Here is an 18,575-nt window from a genome sequence, read left to right on the forward strand (position 1 = left end):
AAAATGGCTGGAACATCGTTGAAATCCTAATCAACTTTCACTGAAGTTCTATAGATGCTCTTTGCGCTGAAGTAAAATTGAGCCATGCTGCCAGTCGTCAAATTTTCATACAGCGGGTCACGGTTTTTTGTCGAATGAGTGATTGGAATATAATGTTACATAGCAATAACATGCACGGAGTAAACATACAGACCGCTGACAGTGGAGGTTAGACCGGACATACCGATTTCACTCCCTGCGCACACTGCTGCCAGTGGATGATTGAACAGTGTGAGATTTTTCGTCAGCTTCACATCCAATTCTTCCTGCATCTTCTCCTCCTGCTTCGCCTTCTCGATTTCATCCACCGTCTCCTCGCGGAATCGCTCGATCTTCGCGACACGCTTCTCCGCAGCCAGGACACAATGATGCATCATGATATTATCATATCCTCGAGTCTTTTGCCATTGTCAGCCATCGGATGCAACGCGACCGCGACACCCGAATCACTGCTCGCGATCATTTCTTTGTAACTTGGGCATACAAAGAAAGATATACTACGAGGCTGATAGCATAAAGTATATAGCCCTTAGCATGAGTCCGTATTATCATGTTGCGAAATGCGTAACGACCAAGGTATCATGAAACATGGGAACTGCTACTAAGTACTTCGAAGGAAGGAATAAGGGCAACGTATTTCGCTTGCTGCTCATCTGTCATCATCACTCCAGAGCCGAAAATCAGGCTCTTCAGGGGACAATTTGACCGTGCCAAGAATGCCCTCACCTCCTCATGAGGCCATGTTAACAAGGGTGAATTGACGAGTGGCCAAGCGCAGCGAGTTTCAAGCAGGCGTAAATTGGGGAGTGATAGCGCATTGAATAGGTCAGGTACATAGTTTGTGTGCAAAGAGCCATAAACGATGCACAATGATTGAAGTGTGGTGTGAGTGAATGGCTCGATGGCTTGTTTTCGTGGGCTGATGTGTACGCGAATCGTTAACGAGGAGAGGTTGGGACATAGACGGAGCAAGTGGGGGACAGCAATGGGTTCACGGATGGCGACCTCCAAATTTGTCAGGTGGGCGAATACGAGATTGAGAGCAGAAAACTCTGCGATGTAGAATAGCGGCCCTATTACCCTAAGACTGCGCATAGTGAACGGCGGTCGCGAGATAGATTGTGCAATAGCCGTCATGATAGAATAATTGTCCCTGTACGCGTTTACGGTCAGCTCCTGAAGTGCTGGGAGTTCTGTTAACAGTTTTGGGACATCAACGGAGAGATCGGTAGAGAGAGACGAGATTTGATTGATGTAAGGTTGAAGAAGGCTTCGTAACTGGGTCGATCCCTCTGTGTAGCCCTGGAGTGCCAACGAGAGCGGACATCCTCGGGACCGCTTGAGCCATAAGTCATAACAGAAAGGTTTCCCCTTCCAGTCTCTGCTACGGGAGTCGACTTCCAACTGCAGCTTGCACCATAAACTGGGCATGCACACAGCAATCTCCCTCCATCGTCGGCATACTCTGGTCAACAGCATGGGGGCTAGCCCCGACGCGGGTGACAAGTGACTAGTGTCTGGGAGACAGTGGATAAAAATTTGGGATAGGACTTCGGTTGGCAAGCGCCAGAAAGCCGATACGAATCCCTTGTGTAAATTCATAGACTGGGTGATCTTTTCCTTCTTTTCGACGAGGTGCTGGTGAAGATTTTTGATATTGTCCATGACTGTTTCCAGGTCTGAGAACTCATGCGAAACTGCATCCAACTGCAGCTCCCGTTCGGTGATGATGGCGCTAATGAGCCTGTCTTTGAGCTCCACTGCGCAGTGGTTAGTATTGGGAAGACTGGCTCGGGAGTACGGAGTTTCGAGGTCTGGCATCTGGTCATCATCAATAAACGACATTCAATATATCGCACAAAATTGACTTACGATCACTTGTGAACGTGCGAGCTGTAGCGAGGATTCGTTCAAATTATATTTAGACGCGAGTGCCTAATATAAAACTTGGCACTTACAATGTTCTGCAGTGCACCAATGATATCCGACGCCGGTGAGAAATTAACTTTTGAGTTGACTGTCTGCATGTTATTTGTTATGTATATACTAGTAACGCGAGGGAGGTTGAAACGTTCGAGGAAGGTGAGGGTAACTCTACTAGTACGGCTTTAATACGCAACCCAGGGGATATTTAGTTGATCCTATCGCAGAAGAGAATATCTATGCCACGTCATCAGGTATCATGCAGTCAACGTAGGAATCTAGTCGATAGCACTTTTGGTGACTAAGGCTCAGCTCGATCGAATATAACCTTGTAATGACTCGCTGTGACTGACTTTTCCTTGCAGGGACTCGCGTATTTGCATTAATCACTCTAGACTGGTGACCAGCCCCTCTATGAGGCAAGCCGTCGATAGAGGGACTCTGCGCGCAAAGACTTATCTAACTCCGACTTTTCCGTCATGTGACTACTCCAAAGCGCGCACTATCCAAATTCAAACCCAAATTTACCAGTCTAGTATACTACGTGAATCGCTGACAGGTCACCGACCAGTAAATATCCTCTTGTGACTACACCCAACAGATGAAGACACCGTTTATGCTCTCCGTCGCGTCGCGTGTTATCCACCCACGTGCATATCCACCTAGTTATCCACGTAGGTGGATAACCCGAGGCCAAAATTGATAGGGTGGATTATGTGAATAACTCAAAAAAACAGTGTACGTGCATGGGGTTACATTAAATAACATCAAATACACTTAAAAAGCTTAATCATTGAACATTGCAAGTCTACCAGCTTGTTTGGTTGAACATCAACGCGAAAAATGAATGGAATATTGTGAGCTTCAAGTTATTCATCCCCCCCAGCCTTTGTGATCCGTGATCCACAAAACTTACATGCAGCAACCCCTCAAAGATCAACTAGTCGAGCTGTGACTATGTCAGACATTCCTGTTCCACTAGCAACAGAATCCAAGTACAAATTCTCCGACTTCAGCCCGGATGCTGAATGGACTTCAGACATTGGCGAGGTTGGTGCTGTCAACCAAGAGTTAGAAGTTAGGTTTGGAAATCATGTTGACGGCCTGAAAATCATAGAGCGAGGTCTAGAAACAGTCCCGAAGCTGATCATAATCTAACCAGAGGCTCACTGTTCGAATTTTCGTGCTTGTACTCAATTCAATGGCTGATGAGTGGACTGGCTCGACATTCACTTGGCTCAACTCGCCCCCAGCAGCAGGTAAAAACACTTGTTAGGACAGTCCAAATTCGTAGTTGGTACAAACATGATCCCGATGTGAGTGTACATCAAAATTTCCATTTACTATCTGCAACTCATGGACATCGATACTAGGCACTACCTCCAAAAAAGAAACCAACTGTCAAATGGCGAGATATGTCATCAACCATTTTTGGTGGCAAGCGCAAGCGAGGGAAGGAAGGTGATGATGACAATGAAACTTCTGACGTGGACGATGATTTCGTAGATGAGCTTGAAGCACCTGATGAGGATAATGACTCAGACTCGGATGTCGCTGACCTTGAGGATACAGCCAAAGATGGTTCAAGTAAAGTGGATTCTTTTAACGGCAAAGGTTTCGATGCTGCCAGTATCATCAATCTCGACTCCGGGAAACGAACCGATGTGCTTGCTGATAAGGATTTGGTATCCGCAACACCAAGAAACACTGTCATGCTTCCACCAGCAAGATGCTATATAATATATCTTTACTTAGTATTGGTGACTGAATGCAAATTTTGTAAAACGTGCTATGGATTGAATTTTTTTGCAGCGCCTGGATCTGCTGGGCCGGTTTTGCCGCCAGTGGATATCCACCCTACTCACTGGTGGATAATTGACCCCCAATTTCTCCAGGGTAGATATCTACGGTGGATAACCCCCCAGAAGTTTATCTACGGTACACTAATCTGAAAGCGTTGGATGGGCGCACCTTTAAGCCCCGGCACACCGCCCCGCAATCCTTCCGTAGTTGCAAATGCGGACTCTGATACACTCGGTGCGCACTCGCGGCGCCCGTCCGTGCGGAGCCGTAATATCAACGGCTTCCAGCTCCACCCTGTTGCTTCCTCCGCGCTCCCGATTTATCGCCAGCTCCATAACTTCCTATGCGTCGTCTCACACCTAGCGCCACCTCAAAATATCTGCAGACGGCCTCCAGGACCTTTACGTGATTGCAAAATAGCTTTCGCCTCACTTACTCCTCCTGCCTCTGCTTTTTTGCCAGTGAGTAATTATCGAGCCGTGTCTACCGCCCGCACTGTATTTTTCTTACTATATTTATTACACATGACTTTGCAGTATGGCTAATAATAATCACTCAGCACGGAACCGCATTTCCTTACTACTCTCGCACAGAGCCCAGTTCACATTTCATGACCCTATCAGCTGCGTTCTTCATTACAAAAGTGCACCACAAAATTCCGAAGATATCACAGAGCACGAACGACTGCTCAAGTGCTGTCGCACACAGCGAGTGGTAGGTACGCACGCGTTACCGATGAACGGCGCACAAAGATCGACGTACAGATCAGGACCTTTCAAAAACATTCATTCAGAAGCTCAGATCTCATATCTAACACTTAACTCAACATAATCAGGTGGCCACATTGCTTGTCAACATTGCCTTGTGCTTGCTACATGCTACCCATTTAGAGGACGCCTCTGAATAGTAGTATATACTCTCTGTCCGTATAAGTATCCATTAAAATTAAATATCGACATGCATCGCGACGATAAATAGTTGATAGGTATGTCCCATAGTAGGTACCATGGATTTCATGTCCCACCTAGAACTTCCACCCTCCACAGAGTCCCATCACATTTTCTGGATCAACAGCCTTCTTGATACGCCGTAAACGCGGGAGATTCGACCCGTACATTTTCTCCAAGCTTGTGGAAGGATCTGCATTATTGGGATACGAAACCACATTTTCAATGTTCTGCCCTGCAGCGACCGCTAGTGACGTCATATAGTTGGAACTGGTAGTGACGATGCCATAGAAGAGGTCGTCGTCGTTTGGATCTACCCATGCATAGAAGAACTCCAAGTATGAGTAGCCTCGTTTACGTGAAACCGGATACGCAGATGGTATATCGGAGTGGCTGAAGATCGATTCAAGGTAGGGCCTCACGTTGTAAGTGACCTGAGCCAAACTACTGGTATTTGTCAGCTTGCTGCCGTAGAACTAGTCGCTCATGTCAGTAGACGGCGTAAATCAAACAGGCGATGCTCACGAGGGTCTCATTAGCAACGGCGTCCAACAAGGGTACTGTCCACTCCTCGACGGCTATGGAATTGAACACCGCTCTGTTTCGCAGTGAGTATACGCCAGACATAAAACCAATTTTTTTTTTACCTAAGGCCAATTGTGTCATTCACCGGCTCAACATCGACCATGGATGCAAAGGTCCGGGTAGAAAGGGTTTCCTCGATGTTTGGAATCGCCGAGAAGTCATCGAACATACCATCTGGGGGAGTGGGTGCATCATAGAACAACGCGCTCGACAGGATTGACTACGCAACAGGGTGTTAGCCCACGACCTTACGTAGATTGCCTTTGGAATATGCTTACCGATCCATTGACATAGTTATATGTGGAATATATTGATGCCTTGGGGTCTAAAACGTTCACAGTGAAGTTGGCGACGGCTGCGTTTATTGCTCCAACTTGATCTTCAGTGTATACGAGACTTCCACCCTATTTATAGCCGTCAGTGCCGTACGATAAGCTGTGATATGATGTCTCACCCAAATTTGTGATTGTGGATATGTCTTGAGAGTGAAATAGGTAACAATTCCCTATAAGGGAGTTAGCCCGTGGTTTCATACGGTGCTTCTTTAGAGGAGCACGCACAAAGTTATTAAAACCTCCCTTCACAGTGGCATGAGAATTTGAAATATTGACGATCTAGATGACGAAAAACGTACCCGCAAGCCGAAGTACAAATCTGGGTTGCTGGAGCTGGTGACTGTAGTCACCGTGCCATTAGGCAAAATAAGCTCGTATGATACCACGTTGTCGATTGCAAGCCCATGCTGGTTTGTCAGATACGAAAATCCTGATCAAGGGACGAATGTTAAATCACGTTTGAATCATCTGGAGACGTTCATACCTCCACCAAGTACGACGCCGCCAACTCCGACGCCAGTGACTTTCCCCCCTAGAACCATCACGCCCAATGCTTCCAGTGTTAAATAGACGTCATCCCATATCGCACCAGTGCCAACTTTTGCTGTCTGGGAAGCCGAGTCATACGTGATGTCTGAGAATAGATACATCGCGATCTGAACGCCTGTGGTCGACGAAAAGCCTGGGTTGGTCGCGTGACCACCGCTTTTGACCTAATTGGTACCTGTGTAAGATGAAAGCACAAGCTGAAGAAGTCATTGCTCACTGCAAACTGTGTCCTGGTGGCTCCCAATATTTGAAGCTATGGTATGAGATTAATATGGCATGAGGTCTTTATTTCAGCAACACGAACCGCTTTAGAGAGGTCCTCGGTGGTGCCAGGTTCGAAGGTGCAAGCGGAGACTTGACTACTCGAAGATGCCCAATGATAATTATCCTTTGTATAGAGCGTCGATCCTGTTGGTGTGTTAGCCTCGTTCACACTTAGCCCTAGTACTAGCACATACCATTGTAATAAACTGCTGATTCCGAAGAGATGGAAGCGGCGATCTGCGCACAAGCAGGAGTGTCACGAAGTACGTTCCCGGTACCGAGCAAATCTGAAGAAGCTGCAAGCCCCCCAATGCCTGCAAGAAGCATGATGGATATCCTAGCAGAGAGTGACATCTTAGCGGGCAGAATGGGCACACAAGTTTACCTGAATCCTGCTCGGCATTTTATGTCGCTCGGTTGTCTGGAGCCCTGCTCTGAATTACGCTATACATCTAACACATCAATAACATGTGTCATTCTGTACCAGCCTTAATACGTACCGTCAAGTCCCAAACTTAGTACCTCAATCTATGTAACGACATTACCAGGGACAATATTAGGCACAGTCTCAAGTGGCTTACACTGCTGTCCGTAGACCCGTGGTAAACCTGCCGTTAATGATTTCAACACTGCTTACAGGGCCCGGTGGGCTAACTCAAACCGAATCAGATCTCGTGCGAATGCGAAGAGGGTAGGATCGGAGCTAATCAGCGGGCACGGAAGCAGGGAACGTACCGACATCAACTCATGTCGCTACTGAACGGGTATATGAGATAGAGTTGGGGACTGGTGACACGAGCACTTGCAGACACCTCGCTGTGAGAAATTGATGTTAACATCTTGCACTAAGTTTGAGTAAATTGCTAACTAACTCAAGCAAGTAAGAAACACCGCCCGGGCTCAAACTCGATGTTCCCCGTCTTTCTGCAAGCAAAAGTTACTTATAGGTCCTCATGGGACGATAGGGCCTAATCAGGTCTCATGAAAGCGAATTGGAAAAGAGCGGGCCATAATCTGGTACGAAGAATGATGGTCACTTGATAAGTTAATGGCTCGATTGCAAACCGTACATTCAGTATTATAATTTTGGTTCGACATTTGGAGGACATTACAGTCTCAGCAATTTGTATGGCGGTCATTGCTCGTATGTATAGGGAGAGCTTGGGGCCACCACAGCGACTGTCGCCACGCGGAAAGGCCGTCAGGCAAGGATCTAGTATGTTGTTCTAGTTGTGTGAACGAGTATAGAAGTCAGATTATGTCAGCGGGTATTCTGGCGCTCAGGACGGATAGGTACCTACAATGTTATTTTCTGTCGAGGTAGTCTAGTCCCAGAACGTCTAAACCATTCAATGAACACAATTTCATTCTGAGATACCCCCCTCAATTTGGATCGGGGCTTTAAATATAAAGACGCTGACTTTAAGTTATGTCTGTTTAAGTCAGGGTCCACGCACTCTGGGCCTCTCGCCATCACATTTTATCTTCTCTCGGCCGCTGAATCAGCACGTGTATTTCGTCTGCGGCATAGCATGCATTTGAAACATCTCAATATTGCATCATCTTCTAGCCTTTGGCCGCCGGCGTGATGCATATCGCACAGCATCCCGTCATGGCCGATAGCCGAGTCGGAATGGTATGATGTGTTCGATCCCGACCTTTTTTTGTATCATCGCACCGTCACGGTCAGTACTGTAGTTCTCAGTGGGCTGGCACTATTGCTATGCCAAGCTTGGTCACAGCGGCGTTGGTTGTTACTGCTTCAAGTTTCATCTGGACTACTCCGATCAACCTCAAGAAGTTTAGGCTGAATTTGAAGCGCCCGATCGAAATATCTCTGTTGAAAACGTTTCGGCCCCCTGCATCCGCATCTACTATTGTTATCAAACGCATTCCATTCCCTGGCATGAAAGCTATTTGTGAATGGTATCATTCGAGGTACGTCTGCATGTTTTCTATGAACAGATTGGCGACCTGTACGTATAAACCAATGCTTTTTTAGATGTGGTACCTGCATGTTGTCCACACCGTGTTAACCAGATCAGGAAGTCTGAATAACGCACTGCCGTCCCAATGGAAAAGTGTTCAACTGATAGTCCGGTCGACTGTCAAGGTATACCTTGGACTTATTTAGCCGCTGCCAGCGCCACATCGACAATTTCTGTCATTTTTATCACTGCCTCTTTCTTCTGAGTCCGACCGGCAAGTTGCAAAGAGACAGGAGCGTCCTTGAAAATTTCCGGGGCCGTCTAGATCAATTATTGGGCATCAGAAGATCACTGAGAGGTCGTTCAGTGCTGGCGCTACTCACACATTTCATAAATGTCTTCTCGAAATCATCATAGAAACCATGAGGAAGCTCCTTCCCATCAAGAGTGGAGTTCACAGTGGTCACACGGAAAGTCGCAGCGGGATAGTCGAGTGCATTCCAAACGGTGCTGTAGTTGGTGTAGCTGCGTGTCGTTTCTCGTTGACAGTTCAAACATTCCGCAATTACAAAGACACTGACCTTTTCTTCCCGTGGGGAGGTGCCGCATATGGTGCGACCGGACAGATGATAGCATCGACAGGCCGTCCTATCCCACCATCTGATGCAGTTGCTTCCCAGTAATCTAGATATTCTTTTCGGATATGTTGACGTAGCTTCTGCACTTGCCACAGCTGGTATGCGGCGATACCATAGTTCTGCGGGCGGACTACAGGTTTAGCTCCGTTGTTGCAATTATTAGCTCCTCTGTGACAGAAGTCGTGACCATGATGTCTTCGGCAGAAGTGGCGCTCAAGATGTCCATCTGTATGGTGAATAGGCAGGCATAGTAAATGACTCGACAGCTTACCGTCACTTCTTTGAGCAATCTGCGCTGGATGGATTTCCAGTCAACAACTACCACTGATTCAGCATCTTTCAGCAGAGCAGTTAGACGAGAGAGAACCTCTGTGGCCCATCTTCTGGAGTGCCGCTTGCGTCATTTTCTGATAGATGGGTAGGGGACAACGACCCCATAGTCCCACATGATCGCAAGCACAAATCTTTGCCAGATCCATGGTCCGCGAGATTAAATTCTAATTACAGTACATTGGGCCTACTCCTGGATCATTGCTTGCCCATAATGATTTCTACTCCCTCGATGCATAGTTGGTCCTTTAGAAAGATTGGCAGCCCGTGAAGTGGACCGACGACCTTCCCTGTCTTCAAGTGACCATCGAGCTCAGCCGCTCGGGCAAATGCACGATCAACAAATTTTTCCGTCAAGCAATTGACCTCGTCGGCCGGTCAATACAATCTCGTCCAGAAAATGCATCGCAATACAACCCACAAGCTGATGGCCAACAATAGCCCTCCTGGAGAACGCAGTTGTCACCTCTACAGTTGTCACCTCTACAGTTGTCCACTCCGCACTTGCAAGTCTCTCCAACAAAACATCCACAGACGTATTGGTGATCTCAATTTCTCTCACATTCAAAAGTCCACCCGTCTCTAGAAAACTGGTCACATCCGGAGTAGAATCCGGAGGCGGGGTCACAAGCCAATCCTAAGGAATGGACTTTAGCTACCTCTGCCTCTTTCCTGCGACTAGAGTAGTCTAATGTTGGTGGAATTGGACGAGGGAACAACGATACCCAGACCTGAAACCATGCTTCACATAAGATAGGGCGGATAGGCGAAAAAAGGGTTTCCGCGACTAATATTAAAAAATAAGGCAAGGTAGCCAAAAACGCGCTGATAATGCAGGGCTGAAGGTCAGATAAGTGCTTGAAAGGGTTGGGTGATGGTCATACAGATTTAACTACACACGGATAACCGAATACGCGTATGGTTCTGTCTGGTAGTTGACTTCCGGTACCAGAAAGTGTCAGCCTCTGAAAGCTCGAATCAACGAGGCTAAACGAAGGAATCGTGAGTGATTACCACTTAAGTAAATATCGCTATGTACTATGTAGTGCAAACTTCCAAGTAGACGTGTTTGGGTTTCTGCCCTAGTGTCGGCTAGCTACGCGTGTCACGTGAGTATTAAGCTCGGTCATTGACCTCCACCTCTGCTGCATCCCGGCCTGATTTGCTGGTTACGTATGCGCAGTTTCTGTCTCGCGATCATCGTAGTGTTCGACGTGTTTATTCTAGTCCCTCTTTTAGTTCACATGTGATTGAAAACCTTACCAGCTGCGGAAAGCTGAGTCCGTGGATATAAAACACATCAATAGAATGTGTCATGAACTACAGAAGTCCCAACAATACTACAAGTTGGCATCAGCCTACACTTCAGCATTTTACCACAAGACATTAATGCGTTACGGCGCCTCCCCGATAGCCCTTCTTGAGTCTTATTCGGTGGGAGATCTCCAATCGACCAATCTAATACGCGATTGAATTCTCGCCCGACCCCCAGATGTCTAACCCCCTTACCGATTTGCAACAATGTCGATAACACTGTTTTCGCTGGGACAGAAGTCCGCTTACTGCTCTCTTCTAGGCACTTAAGACACGGCCTCGACATGTGCCTCTCCGGCAATGAACCTTGCTTCTCTCCAGCGAAATTTTCGAGCATATAGAAGATGACCGAGAGCGATGGGAGCGCTGTTGAGAATAATGCTGTGCTAGGCGCGGTCGCCCTTGCCCTGTGGCTCCTTACTTGGCTACCGACACCTACAGCGGAAGTATATGCTCAGACAATTTGTTCGTAAGTAACATGGGTCGGCTATCAACTACGTAACTGTCATCCCTATCTAATGATTCTCGACAGTTGACTCCCGACCTCAGTTTGTTAATTTCGGTTCGTTCCGCACTTCTGGCCCAAAGGTGTCACACACTGCCTTGTGAGCGAATCGGCTGACCATCATCTGACCTTGTAGTCGTGGCTCCTGTATCACGATTCACGACGCAGGCATGGGTGCGCATTAAGTGATATTTGTTTTCCGAGGGCGCATGGTGGCCACATCTGGGGCCCCGCATCTCTGTATCATGATCACTAGACTGTGCCTGACGACTCATTGCCGGCGCTCAAAGTAACAGCCATCGGTTACCTGACAGGACTAGTTGCCTGCTTAACAGCCATCGCGTCAACGACCTTCTACCAAAGTGAGTCTCAGTTGGCAGTACATCCATGATTGATTGTATTCGTTGTAGCAACCATGTCTGAGTTAGTCCTGTCAGACCTGCCCGCCGCCCGTATCATCACCCACATCGATGATTGCAACCGTGACGTGGTCCTGGAGGAACTTGGAACAGGTTTGAGTTTCAAGACCAGCTGTTCCGTGCCCCGTAATTCTATTTCACTTCACCATCATAAATCCGCATTTATTACATTCCTGACCCTCAATTATGTCAATTTGTTTTTCCGACGCACTGCATTCGCTTCTTTGTTTTCAAGTTTCACGGGGAGCCTGATCATCTCTCAGGTTCAGGCTCATGCACCAGGCCGAAAAGCCCTGCGGGCTGTTGCCCAGGTACCCGTTCCGTCTCTAGACACTGCCACTTTCTCCCGTCGGGATTCATCATGTAATATCATTTGTTTCCCCCAGCCATGGGACCTGGGTTACGTTACCTGTATGTCAGACAGAATGATCGCAGGAGATAAGGTGGCCGCGCCTTCATGTTGGGTGTCGATAGGGGCTTCGATTGATTCTAGATAGCTTGTTCAATTGGATACTCGGATATAAGGCTGGTCCTGTCATAGACGAAGAATAAAGTACTTAATTAGAGCCATGAAGAAAGACATACCATGACTGGCGCACGCGGCACTAGTAGCATAAATACAGAGTATAGCCCTTGGCAATCATCATTAATCATTTGCGAAACGTGTAACGACCAAGTCTGTTAAAGCAAAGCAATCATGAACCATGGGATCTTTGTGGGATCTACTACTATTTCGAGGGAAGGAATAAGGGCAACGTATTCCGCTCGCTGTTCATCTGTCGTCATCTCCGAGGCACCGAAAGTAAGGCTCTCCAGGGGACAGTTTGACCGTGGCAAGAATGCCTTATGAGGCCATGTCACTGCACGGCGAACTTCAAGCAAGCGTAAATCGGGGAGTGTTACATCATAGCGAATTTCAAGCAAGCGTAGTTCGGGGAGTGGTAGAGCATTGAATAGATCAGGTACATGATTTGTGTCCATTGAGTCATAAACGATGCGTAAGGATTGAAGTCTGGTGTGAGAGGTTGGGACACAGAGCAAGTAGCAGATAACATTAAGCTCATGGATAGTGACCTCGACGTTCGTCAGACGGGCCAATACGGGATTGAAAGCAGGAAAGTCCGCGACATGGAACGGCGACCCTGTTACCTTGAGACTGTGCATAGTGGGCGGCAGTTGCGACATAAATTGTGCAACAGGCTGCACAGGACGAATGCAACTGTACCCCTTTACAGTCAGCTCCTGAATTGCTGTGAGCTCTGTGAATAGTGTGTGGATGTCGAAGAAGAAATCGATAGAGAGAGACGATATTTGATCGATGTAAGGCTGAAGAAAGCTTCGTAACTCGGAATGGTGATCTGAGTAGCACGACTGTCAATGACAGCGGACATCCTCGTGATCGCTTGAGCCATAAGTCATAGCAGACAGCTCGCCACTACAAGTCTCTGCAGTCGAAATCCAGTCGCAGCCTGCACCATCAACTGGGCATGCCCACAGCAACCTTCCTCCATCGTTGGCATATTCTGGTCAACAGCACAGGAGCTGTTAGCCTCGATGGGGAAAGAGCTCGGTTTCCGGCGGGAGAAAATAAACGAAAATGTGGGATAGGACTTCAGTTGGCAAGTGTCAGAGAGGCGATACTATCTTTGGCCCAGAGTTGCAAAATGCGATGTAGCACACTCATCTTTCGCTCATTTTCTTTGCACAATGATTCTGAAGGATGATCAATGCATAGCTCACTGTCTGTATTTTTTATTTCACAAAAAATGGACGAGAAGTGCTTGCGGGAGTAAAACACTGCTCAGAAAGTGTACTTTCCACGCCAATCCATCACAGGGAAGCCATCGCATCGATCAAAAAAAATCAGGAATTTTACGCATGATTCCTCATTACCTTCTAACACTGCTCTAATTTTTTCCGACACAAAAACGAGCTGTGTTGTGCGACACAAATGTTGTACTGTCGAGACACAGGGCGTGACAGGAGGAGTGATTTGGTGGTCGGAGTCATCAAGCTCCGCTCGGCATCCAACGCCCTACTTCATTCGATCAACACTTGACGGCGTCGGAGAGTAAAAACGGCAGTGTGACACAGTGTGACCTGATCAATTCTGTGCAGGTGAGAAATTTTGCAACTCTGTGCCCAAACACCGTTCACGCCGGCTTCTCTCTGGCAACGTAGCCTCAACAAAATTTGCAAATGTGTTTTACATAGCGCTGAAGCCTGAACTGAATGCTACGTCCCCCTGTTGTCGCTGTTTTTAAATGTTGTGTTGTTGTTGAGCTATCACGCGAACATCGAAAAGTGTTGCAACTCTGGGCCAGAGATAGTACGAGTCTCGTGTGCAAATTCAAGGACTGGATGATCTTGTCCTTCTTTTCGACGAGTTGCTCGTGAATATTTTTGATTCTATCGATGACTGCTTCCATGTCCTGTGCAAAGCTGCATCCAACTGCTACTGGCGTTCGGTGATGATGGCGCCGATAGGTTGGTCTTTGAGCTCGATGACAGAGCAGTTAGTACTATTTGGGAAACCGGCTTGAGGTTTCGAGGTCTGGGCATCTGGTCATCGTCAATAAACGTAAACAGGATGTACGTTCCGAGGCTCGAGCGGATCGTCAGCTTGCGAACGTTGACGCATGTGAAAAGGGCCTTTGTAAGCGACCTTGTGGAGATTCGCATTCTCGTGCTTCGGAACGAGAATGGCACTGGTCTGTACGCCCCTACTCGAATAGTGCTCTGCTTCGAAGATTCGCCGCTCGTGTTTCTTCGCTCTCCCCAATCTGTCATCGGCGCCCTACAGTTTTAGTCCACACCTCCCATTCTCTAATTCTAGCGCTTTTTTTTTTTGGTTTGGTATTGCTTCTCCTTCAGACCCAACGTATACTAAATCAGTTAGCGCTCAGAAGGGCTGTTCTTCTCCTCCGAAGGCCTGGTCAATTCTAAAATGTCGTTGTCAGTGTCGACTTGACCTCTCGTAAATTACTTGCGCGGACCCTAAACCTTTCCTGATTTGGCCACCACCGCATCGGCTAAACCTTTGCATGGGAGACGTTCCACACAGTATTCTCGTCCTAATCCTCGCTGTATAGAGCCTTTGAAAGTTAGCTACCTAAACCTTGCCATATAGTATTGCTAAACCTTGTCAGGCATAGTAGTATAATAGTATTCCTAAACCTTTTCATGTTTTATTGCTAAATGTCCTCCTAAACCTTTTGTTCGTGATACTTGTAGTCTACTAGGGCATCTGTTTTGCTCGGGCAAGTTTTGAGTAGTTTAAGCGATTTTGCATGCAGTACTTCCAGTACTAATATAATGAGACATATTAAGCTGGAATATTAAAAGACTTTGATTTAGGAAAAGGTTTAGGAATACTACATGAAAAGGTTTAGGAATACTATATGGCAAGGTTTAGGTAGCTAACTTTCAAAGGCTCTATACAGCGAGGATTAGGACGAGAATACTGTGTGGAACGTCTCCCATGCAAAGGTTTAGCCGATGCGGTGGTGGCCAAATCAGGAAAGGTTTAGGGTCCGCGCAAGTAATTTACGAGAGGTCAAGTCGACATTAATATTGACAACGACATTTTAGAATTGACCAGGCCTCGATCCATGTTGACTTTGGTCTCGATACGCGCCTGCGGATATTTCCGAGCTTTATAGACACCGAACAAAAAGATGTCTCGGTCAAACAACACCAGCCCTTCCCACACAAATAACCAAATCTTCTAGCTTATTGATTGAGCGCCACGAAGATCTGCTTATCAGAACTCTCACTCACCGCGATCACAGACTTTCGCTATCACTACTCAGTGAATATCAGTCCTCTCGGTATATCTTTCGCTCCACCTTAACGCTATCATACAAAGGTTCAATATATCATACGGCCCAGGAATTGACATATGATTACTTCAAGCTGTAAATGGTCATTACCGCCAGACACGAGTGCTTATACAACTGGCTACTCAGTACGATGGTTTGCAGCGCACCAATAATATGTGGAACCGGAGAAAATTTGACTTTTGAGCTGGTTGTCTCAGGACTGCATGTTGAAATGTCGAGGAAGAAGAGCTCCTGTGATGGCCTAACTCCTTTCGATGAGGTCTGACTGATTTAATACTTATATATCGGACCTCGGTGCAGTAACCTAAGTCCAGCTTGCAGCAGGCACCAAAATTTTCAATAGTTATGGATTTCGAATGCCCGACCAAGTTGTCGATTTATATAAGTAAATCCTCCTGCATCGACAGGAATACCTTAAATTTATTTGGCAGGCTGCCAGCGCTGCATCGACAATTTCTGTCATTTTTATCACCGCCTCTTCCTCCAGAGTCCGACCGACAAGTTGCAAACAAACAGGAGCGTTCTTGAATTTCTCCGGGTCGTCTGTATCAATTGTTGGGCATCAAAAAATCACTAAGAGGTTCAGCGGCATTACTAACACATTTCGTAGATGCCCTTATCGAAGTCGTCATAGAAACCATGCGGAGGCTCCTTCCCATCGAGAGTGGGGTCGACAGTAGTCACAGGAAAAGTCGTGGCGGGATAGTCGAGTGCATTCCAAACGGTAGTGTAATTGGTGTAGCTGCGTATTATTATTTCTTATTGACGTTCAAACATCCGGGATTACAAAGACACTGACTTATTCTTCCCATGGGGAGGTGCCGCATGCGCTGCGACCGGACAGATGATGGCGTCAACAGGTCGTCCTGTCCCAGTCTCTGACGCAGTTGCTTCCCAGTGATCTAGGTATTCTTTTCGGATATTTTGACGCTGCTTCTGCACTTGCCAGAGCTGGTATGCGGTGATGCCGCTGTTTTGCGGACGGAAGCCTGTACCGTCCAGCTCCATTGTTGCAATTATTGGCTCCCCTGTGACAGAGGTCGTGATCATGATGTCCTCGGTGGCAGCGGCGGTCAAGATATCCATCTGCATGGTGTTCCCAGTAGGTGAATAGACAGGCATAGTAAAGACCTAACTGCTCACCGTGACTTGTAGGAGCAATCTGTGCTTGATGGGTTTCCAGTCAACAACTACCACTAAATGAGCATGATTCAGCAGAGGAGTTGAGCGAGAGAAAACCTTTGTGGCCCGCCTTCTGGAGTGCCGCTTTTGTGATTTCCAGAGACCTCCTGATGGGTGGGTGGGGAACAACGACGCCATCGTCCCATATGATCGCAAAGCACAAATCTTTGCCAGATCCATGGTCCGCGAGATTATACTCGTCTTCGTCCCATTTCTTCCGAACCACAAGAGGGTCTTTCAGCCATGGTTTGGTATTAATGACAGCTTTCATGAAGACTTTGACCCCGCCAATGCTGGTCGTCATTGGACCGAACACGGAGAGAACCGAGTCTTGGCCCTCAAGTGAGTTGCGGGCACCACAGTACGGTACACGCCCGTATGACGGCCTCAGGCTGTATAAGCCGCAGAATGCAGCGGGAACACGAATAGAGCTGTTAAGAAGCCGTCAGAAGGCTACTACCAACGATATTTCCAAATCCGTTTCATACCCTCCAGTATCAGAACCGACTCCCAAAGGACTTCCTCTGATAGAAATCAATGCACCTTCTCCTCCGGATGACCCACCCGGTGTCAGAGAGCGATTGCATGGGTTAGTCGTCCGGCCGAAGATATTATTGAAGGTTTCTGGCCACTGAAGATACTTCTAGCACACCAGTAGCATCCATCTTGGAGATGCGCTCACCATGACCGCCTGCGGAACGTTAGTGCGGACGAATGGCACGGCTCCGCACTCGATCAGAATGTCGACTAGTACTGCGTTTTTATCTGCATACTGCCCAATCCACGAGACATAACCTAAGACCTAGTGAATCACAATGCGTTAGGCCTAAGTCGGGATCATCGCTCACCAATAGTAGTTTCTAGTCCCTCGATACATAGCTGGTCCTTTAGAGAGATTGGCAGCCCATGGAGGGGACCAACTACCTTCCCTGTCTTCTTCAAGTAATCGTCGAGTTCAGCTGCTCGAATCAATGCACGATCAACAAAAATTTCTGTCAAGCAATTGACCTCGTCGGCTGATTAATACAATCTCGTCAAGCAAATGCATCGCAATTCGACTCACAAGTTGATGGCCAACAACAGCCCTCTTGCAGAACGCGGTGGTCACCTCCGTAGCTGTCCATTTCGCACTTGCAAGTCTCTCCAACAAAACATCCACCGAAGTATTGGTGATCTCGATTTCTTTCGTATTCAAAAGGCCACACGTCTCTGGAAAAGTAGTCACATCTAGAGTAGATTCTGGAGGCGGAAGCACAAGCCACTCCTGAGGGATGGACTTCAGCTGCCTCTGCTTCTTTTCTGCGACTAGAGCAGTCCAATGTGGCATGTTGGTGTGCGCTGGGGATGGAATTGGTCGAGGGAATAATGATGCTCAGACCTTAAAGAATGCTTCGCATGAGATAAGGCGGACAGGCAGATAAAGGGCGTCGACAACTAATATTAAGACGAGATAAGGCCGCCAAAAGCGCGCTGATAATGCAGGGCTGAAGGTCAGATGGGTGCACGAAAGGAATGGATTCTGGTCGTGCCGGTATGACTACACGTAAAATACGTGTATAATTCCGTCTGGGCTTACGGGAAAAGTGTCAGCTGAAAGCTCAAATCAACGAGACTGAAACACAGGAATCGTGATCCAAAAGTCATCCATGTCAGTGACACAGGTCCGTTGCATTACGGGCTCACGTGTGTCGAGTCGACTAAGAGGTGCAAGCGGTAGTTGATATACAACACTCGCCATTCGAGGTTCCATGCGAAAGAGCAAGACATGTTTCAAGATCACTCACCCAAGCAATCTGTCTGTCCAAGTATATGGACCACAACTTCCTTACCCATCCTCGACTGTGCGACCCGAGCCGTGATATTAAGTGTAAGATGACCTGCCTTGTTTACATAGTATTAACTTCTCTTCGATTCAGAACATTAAAAATGCGCACCATCGCCGGGCTCCAATTGTATGTGTTTCGTGCCCACT

The 18,575-nt window shown here is 47.3% G+C and overlaps 9 protein-coding genes across 9 annotated transcripts; 3 read left to right on the top strand and 6 right to left on the bottom strand.

Annotated features, from left to right (window-relative positions):
* Positions 1–471: 471 nt before the first annotated feature.
* On the bottom strand, positions 472–2,282 carry EDB91DRAFT_48864 (uncharacterized protein). Its single transcript, XM_041327442.1, has 3 exons — positions 1,998–2,282; positions 1,912–1,932; positions 472–1,860 (listed from the first exon to the last, which is right to left on the bottom strand). Exons 1-3 carry the CDS (start codon positions 2,064–2,066, stop codon positions 619–621), a joined length of 1,332 nt encoding a protein of 443 aa, XP_041180431.1. The 5' UTR covers positions 2,067–2,282; the 3' UTR covers positions 472–618.
* A 637-nt stretch (positions 2,283–2,919) lies between these two features.
* On the top strand, positions 2,920–4,483 carry EDB91DRAFT_1263084 (uncharacterized protein; the record flags this gene model as incomplete). The annotated part of the gene is made up of 7 exons (XM_041324438.1): positions 2,920–3,012; positions 3,125–3,221; positions 3,244–3,278; positions 3,336–3,741; positions 3,775–3,858; positions 3,973–4,226; positions 4,325–4,483. 7 exons carry the CDS (start codon positions 2,920–2,922, stop codon positions 4,481–4,483), a joined length of 1,128 nt encoding a protein of 375 aa, XP_041180432.1.
* Positions 4,484–4,789: 306 nt separating this feature from the next.
* Positions 4,790–6,772, bottom strand: EDB91DRAFT_1245362 (FAD-binding domain-containing protein; the record flags this gene model as incomplete). The annotated part of the gene is made up of 11 exons (XM_041322534.1): positions 4,790–5,188; positions 5,238–5,310; positions 5,360–5,517; positions 5,576–5,701; positions 5,752–5,802; positions 5,858–5,875; positions 5,932–6,062; positions 6,117–6,345; positions 6,399–6,434; positions 6,486–6,589; positions 6,640–6,772. 11 exons carry the CDS (start codon positions 6,770–6,772, stop codon positions 4,790–4,792), a joined length of 1,458 nt encoding a protein of 485 aa, XP_041180433.1.
* Positions 6,773–8,053: 1,281 nt separating this feature from the next.
* EDB91DRAFT_1115289 (uncharacterized protein) lies at positions 8,054–8,654 on the top strand. Its single transcript, XM_041317922.1, has 2 exons — positions 8,054–8,456; positions 8,509–8,654. The coding sequence occupies exon 1, from the start codon at positions 8,169–8,171 to the stop codon at positions 8,445–8,447; it is 279 nt and encodes a 92-aa protein (XP_041180434.1). The 5' UTR covers positions 8,054–8,168; the 3' UTR covers positions 8,448–8,456; positions 8,509–8,654.
* EDB91DRAFT_1245363 (amidase signature domain-containing protein) lies at positions 8,572–9,415 on the bottom strand (the record flags this gene model as incomplete). Its single annotated transcript, XM_041322535.1, has 6 exons — positions 8,572–8,694; positions 8,757–8,898; positions 8,955–9,130; positions 9,187–9,237; positions 9,283–9,329; positions 9,379–9,415. 6 exons carry the CDS (start codon positions 9,413–9,415, stop codon positions 8,572–8,574), a joined length of 576 nt encoding a protein of 191 aa, XP_041180435.1.
* Positions 9,416–9,548: 133 nt separating this feature from the next.
* Positions 9,549–9,978, bottom strand: EDB91DRAFT_1263111 (amidase signature domain-containing protein; the record flags this gene model as incomplete). The annotated part of the gene is made up of 2 exons (XM_041324439.1): positions 9,549–9,707; positions 9,763–9,978. Coding segments are annotated over 2 exons (375 nt in total), but the record flags the coding sequence as incomplete, so codon positions are not given.
* Positions 9,979–11,187: 1,209 nt separating this feature from the next.
* EDB91DRAFT_1115307 (uncharacterized protein) lies at positions 11,188–12,391 on the top strand. Its single transcript, XM_041317923.1, has 2 exons — positions 11,188–11,522; positions 11,571–12,391. Exon 2 carries the CDS (start codon positions 11,576–11,578, stop codon positions 12,074–12,076), a length of 501 nt encoding a protein of 166 aa, XP_041180437.1. The 5' UTR covers positions 11,188–11,522; positions 11,571–11,575; the 3' UTR covers positions 12,077–12,391.
* On the bottom strand, positions 12,253–12,916 carry EDB91DRAFT_1115308 (uncharacterized protein). Its single transcript, XM_041317924.1, has one exon. The coding sequence runs from the start codon at positions 12,762–12,764 to the stop codon at positions 12,261–12,263; it is 504 nt and encodes a 167-aa protein (XP_041180438.1). The 5' UTR covers positions 12,765–12,916; the 3' UTR covers positions 12,253–12,260.
* Positions 12,917–15,290: 2,374 nt separating this feature from the next.
* EDB91DRAFT_49115 (general amidase) lies at positions 15,291–18,012 on the bottom strand. Its single transcript, XM_041327450.1, has 9 exons — positions 17,667–18,012; positions 17,452–17,611; positions 17,286–17,398; positions 17,092–17,234; positions 16,661–17,034; positions 16,565–16,611; positions 16,221–16,507; positions 16,021–16,163; positions 15,291–15,964 (listed from the first exon to the last, which is right to left on the bottom strand). Exons 1-9 carry the CDS (start codon positions 17,928–17,930, stop codon positions 15,765–15,767), a joined length of 1,731 nt encoding a protein of 576 aa, XP_041180439.1. The 5' UTR covers positions 17,931–18,012; the 3' UTR covers positions 15,291–15,764.
* Between the last annotated feature and the right edge of the window lie 563 nt (positions 18,013–18,575).

Source organism: Suillus paluster (genome assembly GCF_016628075.1).
Source record: "Suillus paluster strain FC165 chromosome Unknown EDB91scaffold_10, whole genome shotgun sequence".
NCBI classification, from domain to species: Eukaryota; Fungi; Basidiomycota; class Agaricomycetes; order Boletales; family Suillaceae; genus Suillus; species Suillus paluster.

Excerpts from the sequence above, each read along its gene's own strand:
- EDB91DRAFT_49115 (XM_041327450.1), bottom strand. The coding sequence starts at position 17,930 with ATGCCACATTGGACTGCTCTAGTCGCAGAAAAGAAGCAGAGGCAGCTG. Across the intron at positions 17,235-17,285 it reads ACGTTCCGCAGGCGGTCATG|TGGCCAGAAACCTTCAATAA; the intron begins GTGAGCGCATCT and ends AAGTATCTTCAG. Across the intron at positions 15,965-16,020 it reads TAAGGGCATCTACGAAATGT|ACGACCCGGAGAAATTCAAG; the intron begins GTTAGTAATGCC and ends CAATTGATACAG.
- EDB91DRAFT_1115289 (XM_041317922.1), top strand. The coding sequence starts at position 8,169 with ATGCCAAGCTTGGTCACAGCGGCGTTGGTTGTTACTGCTTCAAGTTTC.
- EDB91DRAFT_48864 (XM_041327442.1), bottom strand. The coding sequence starts at position 2,066 with ATGCAGACAGTCAACTCAAAAGTTAATTTCTCACCGGCGTCGGATATC. Across the intron at positions 1,933-1,997 it reads TTGGTGCACTGCAGAACATT|CTCGCACGTTCACAAGTGAT; the intron begins GTAAGTGCCAAG and ends TCCTCGCTACAG. Across the intron at positions 1,861-1,911 it reads TCGCACGTTCACAAGTGATC|ATGCCAGACCTCGAAACTCC; the intron begins GTAAGTCAATTT and ends GATGATGACCAG.
- EDB91DRAFT_1115308 (XM_041317924.1), bottom strand. The coding sequence starts at position 12,764 with ATGTCGCAACTGCCGCCCACTATGCACAGTCTCAAGGTAACAGGGTCG.
- EDB91DRAFT_1115307 (XM_041317923.1), top strand. The coding sequence starts at position 11,576 with ATGTCTGAGTTAGTCCTGTCAGACCTGCCCGCCGCCCGTATCATCACC.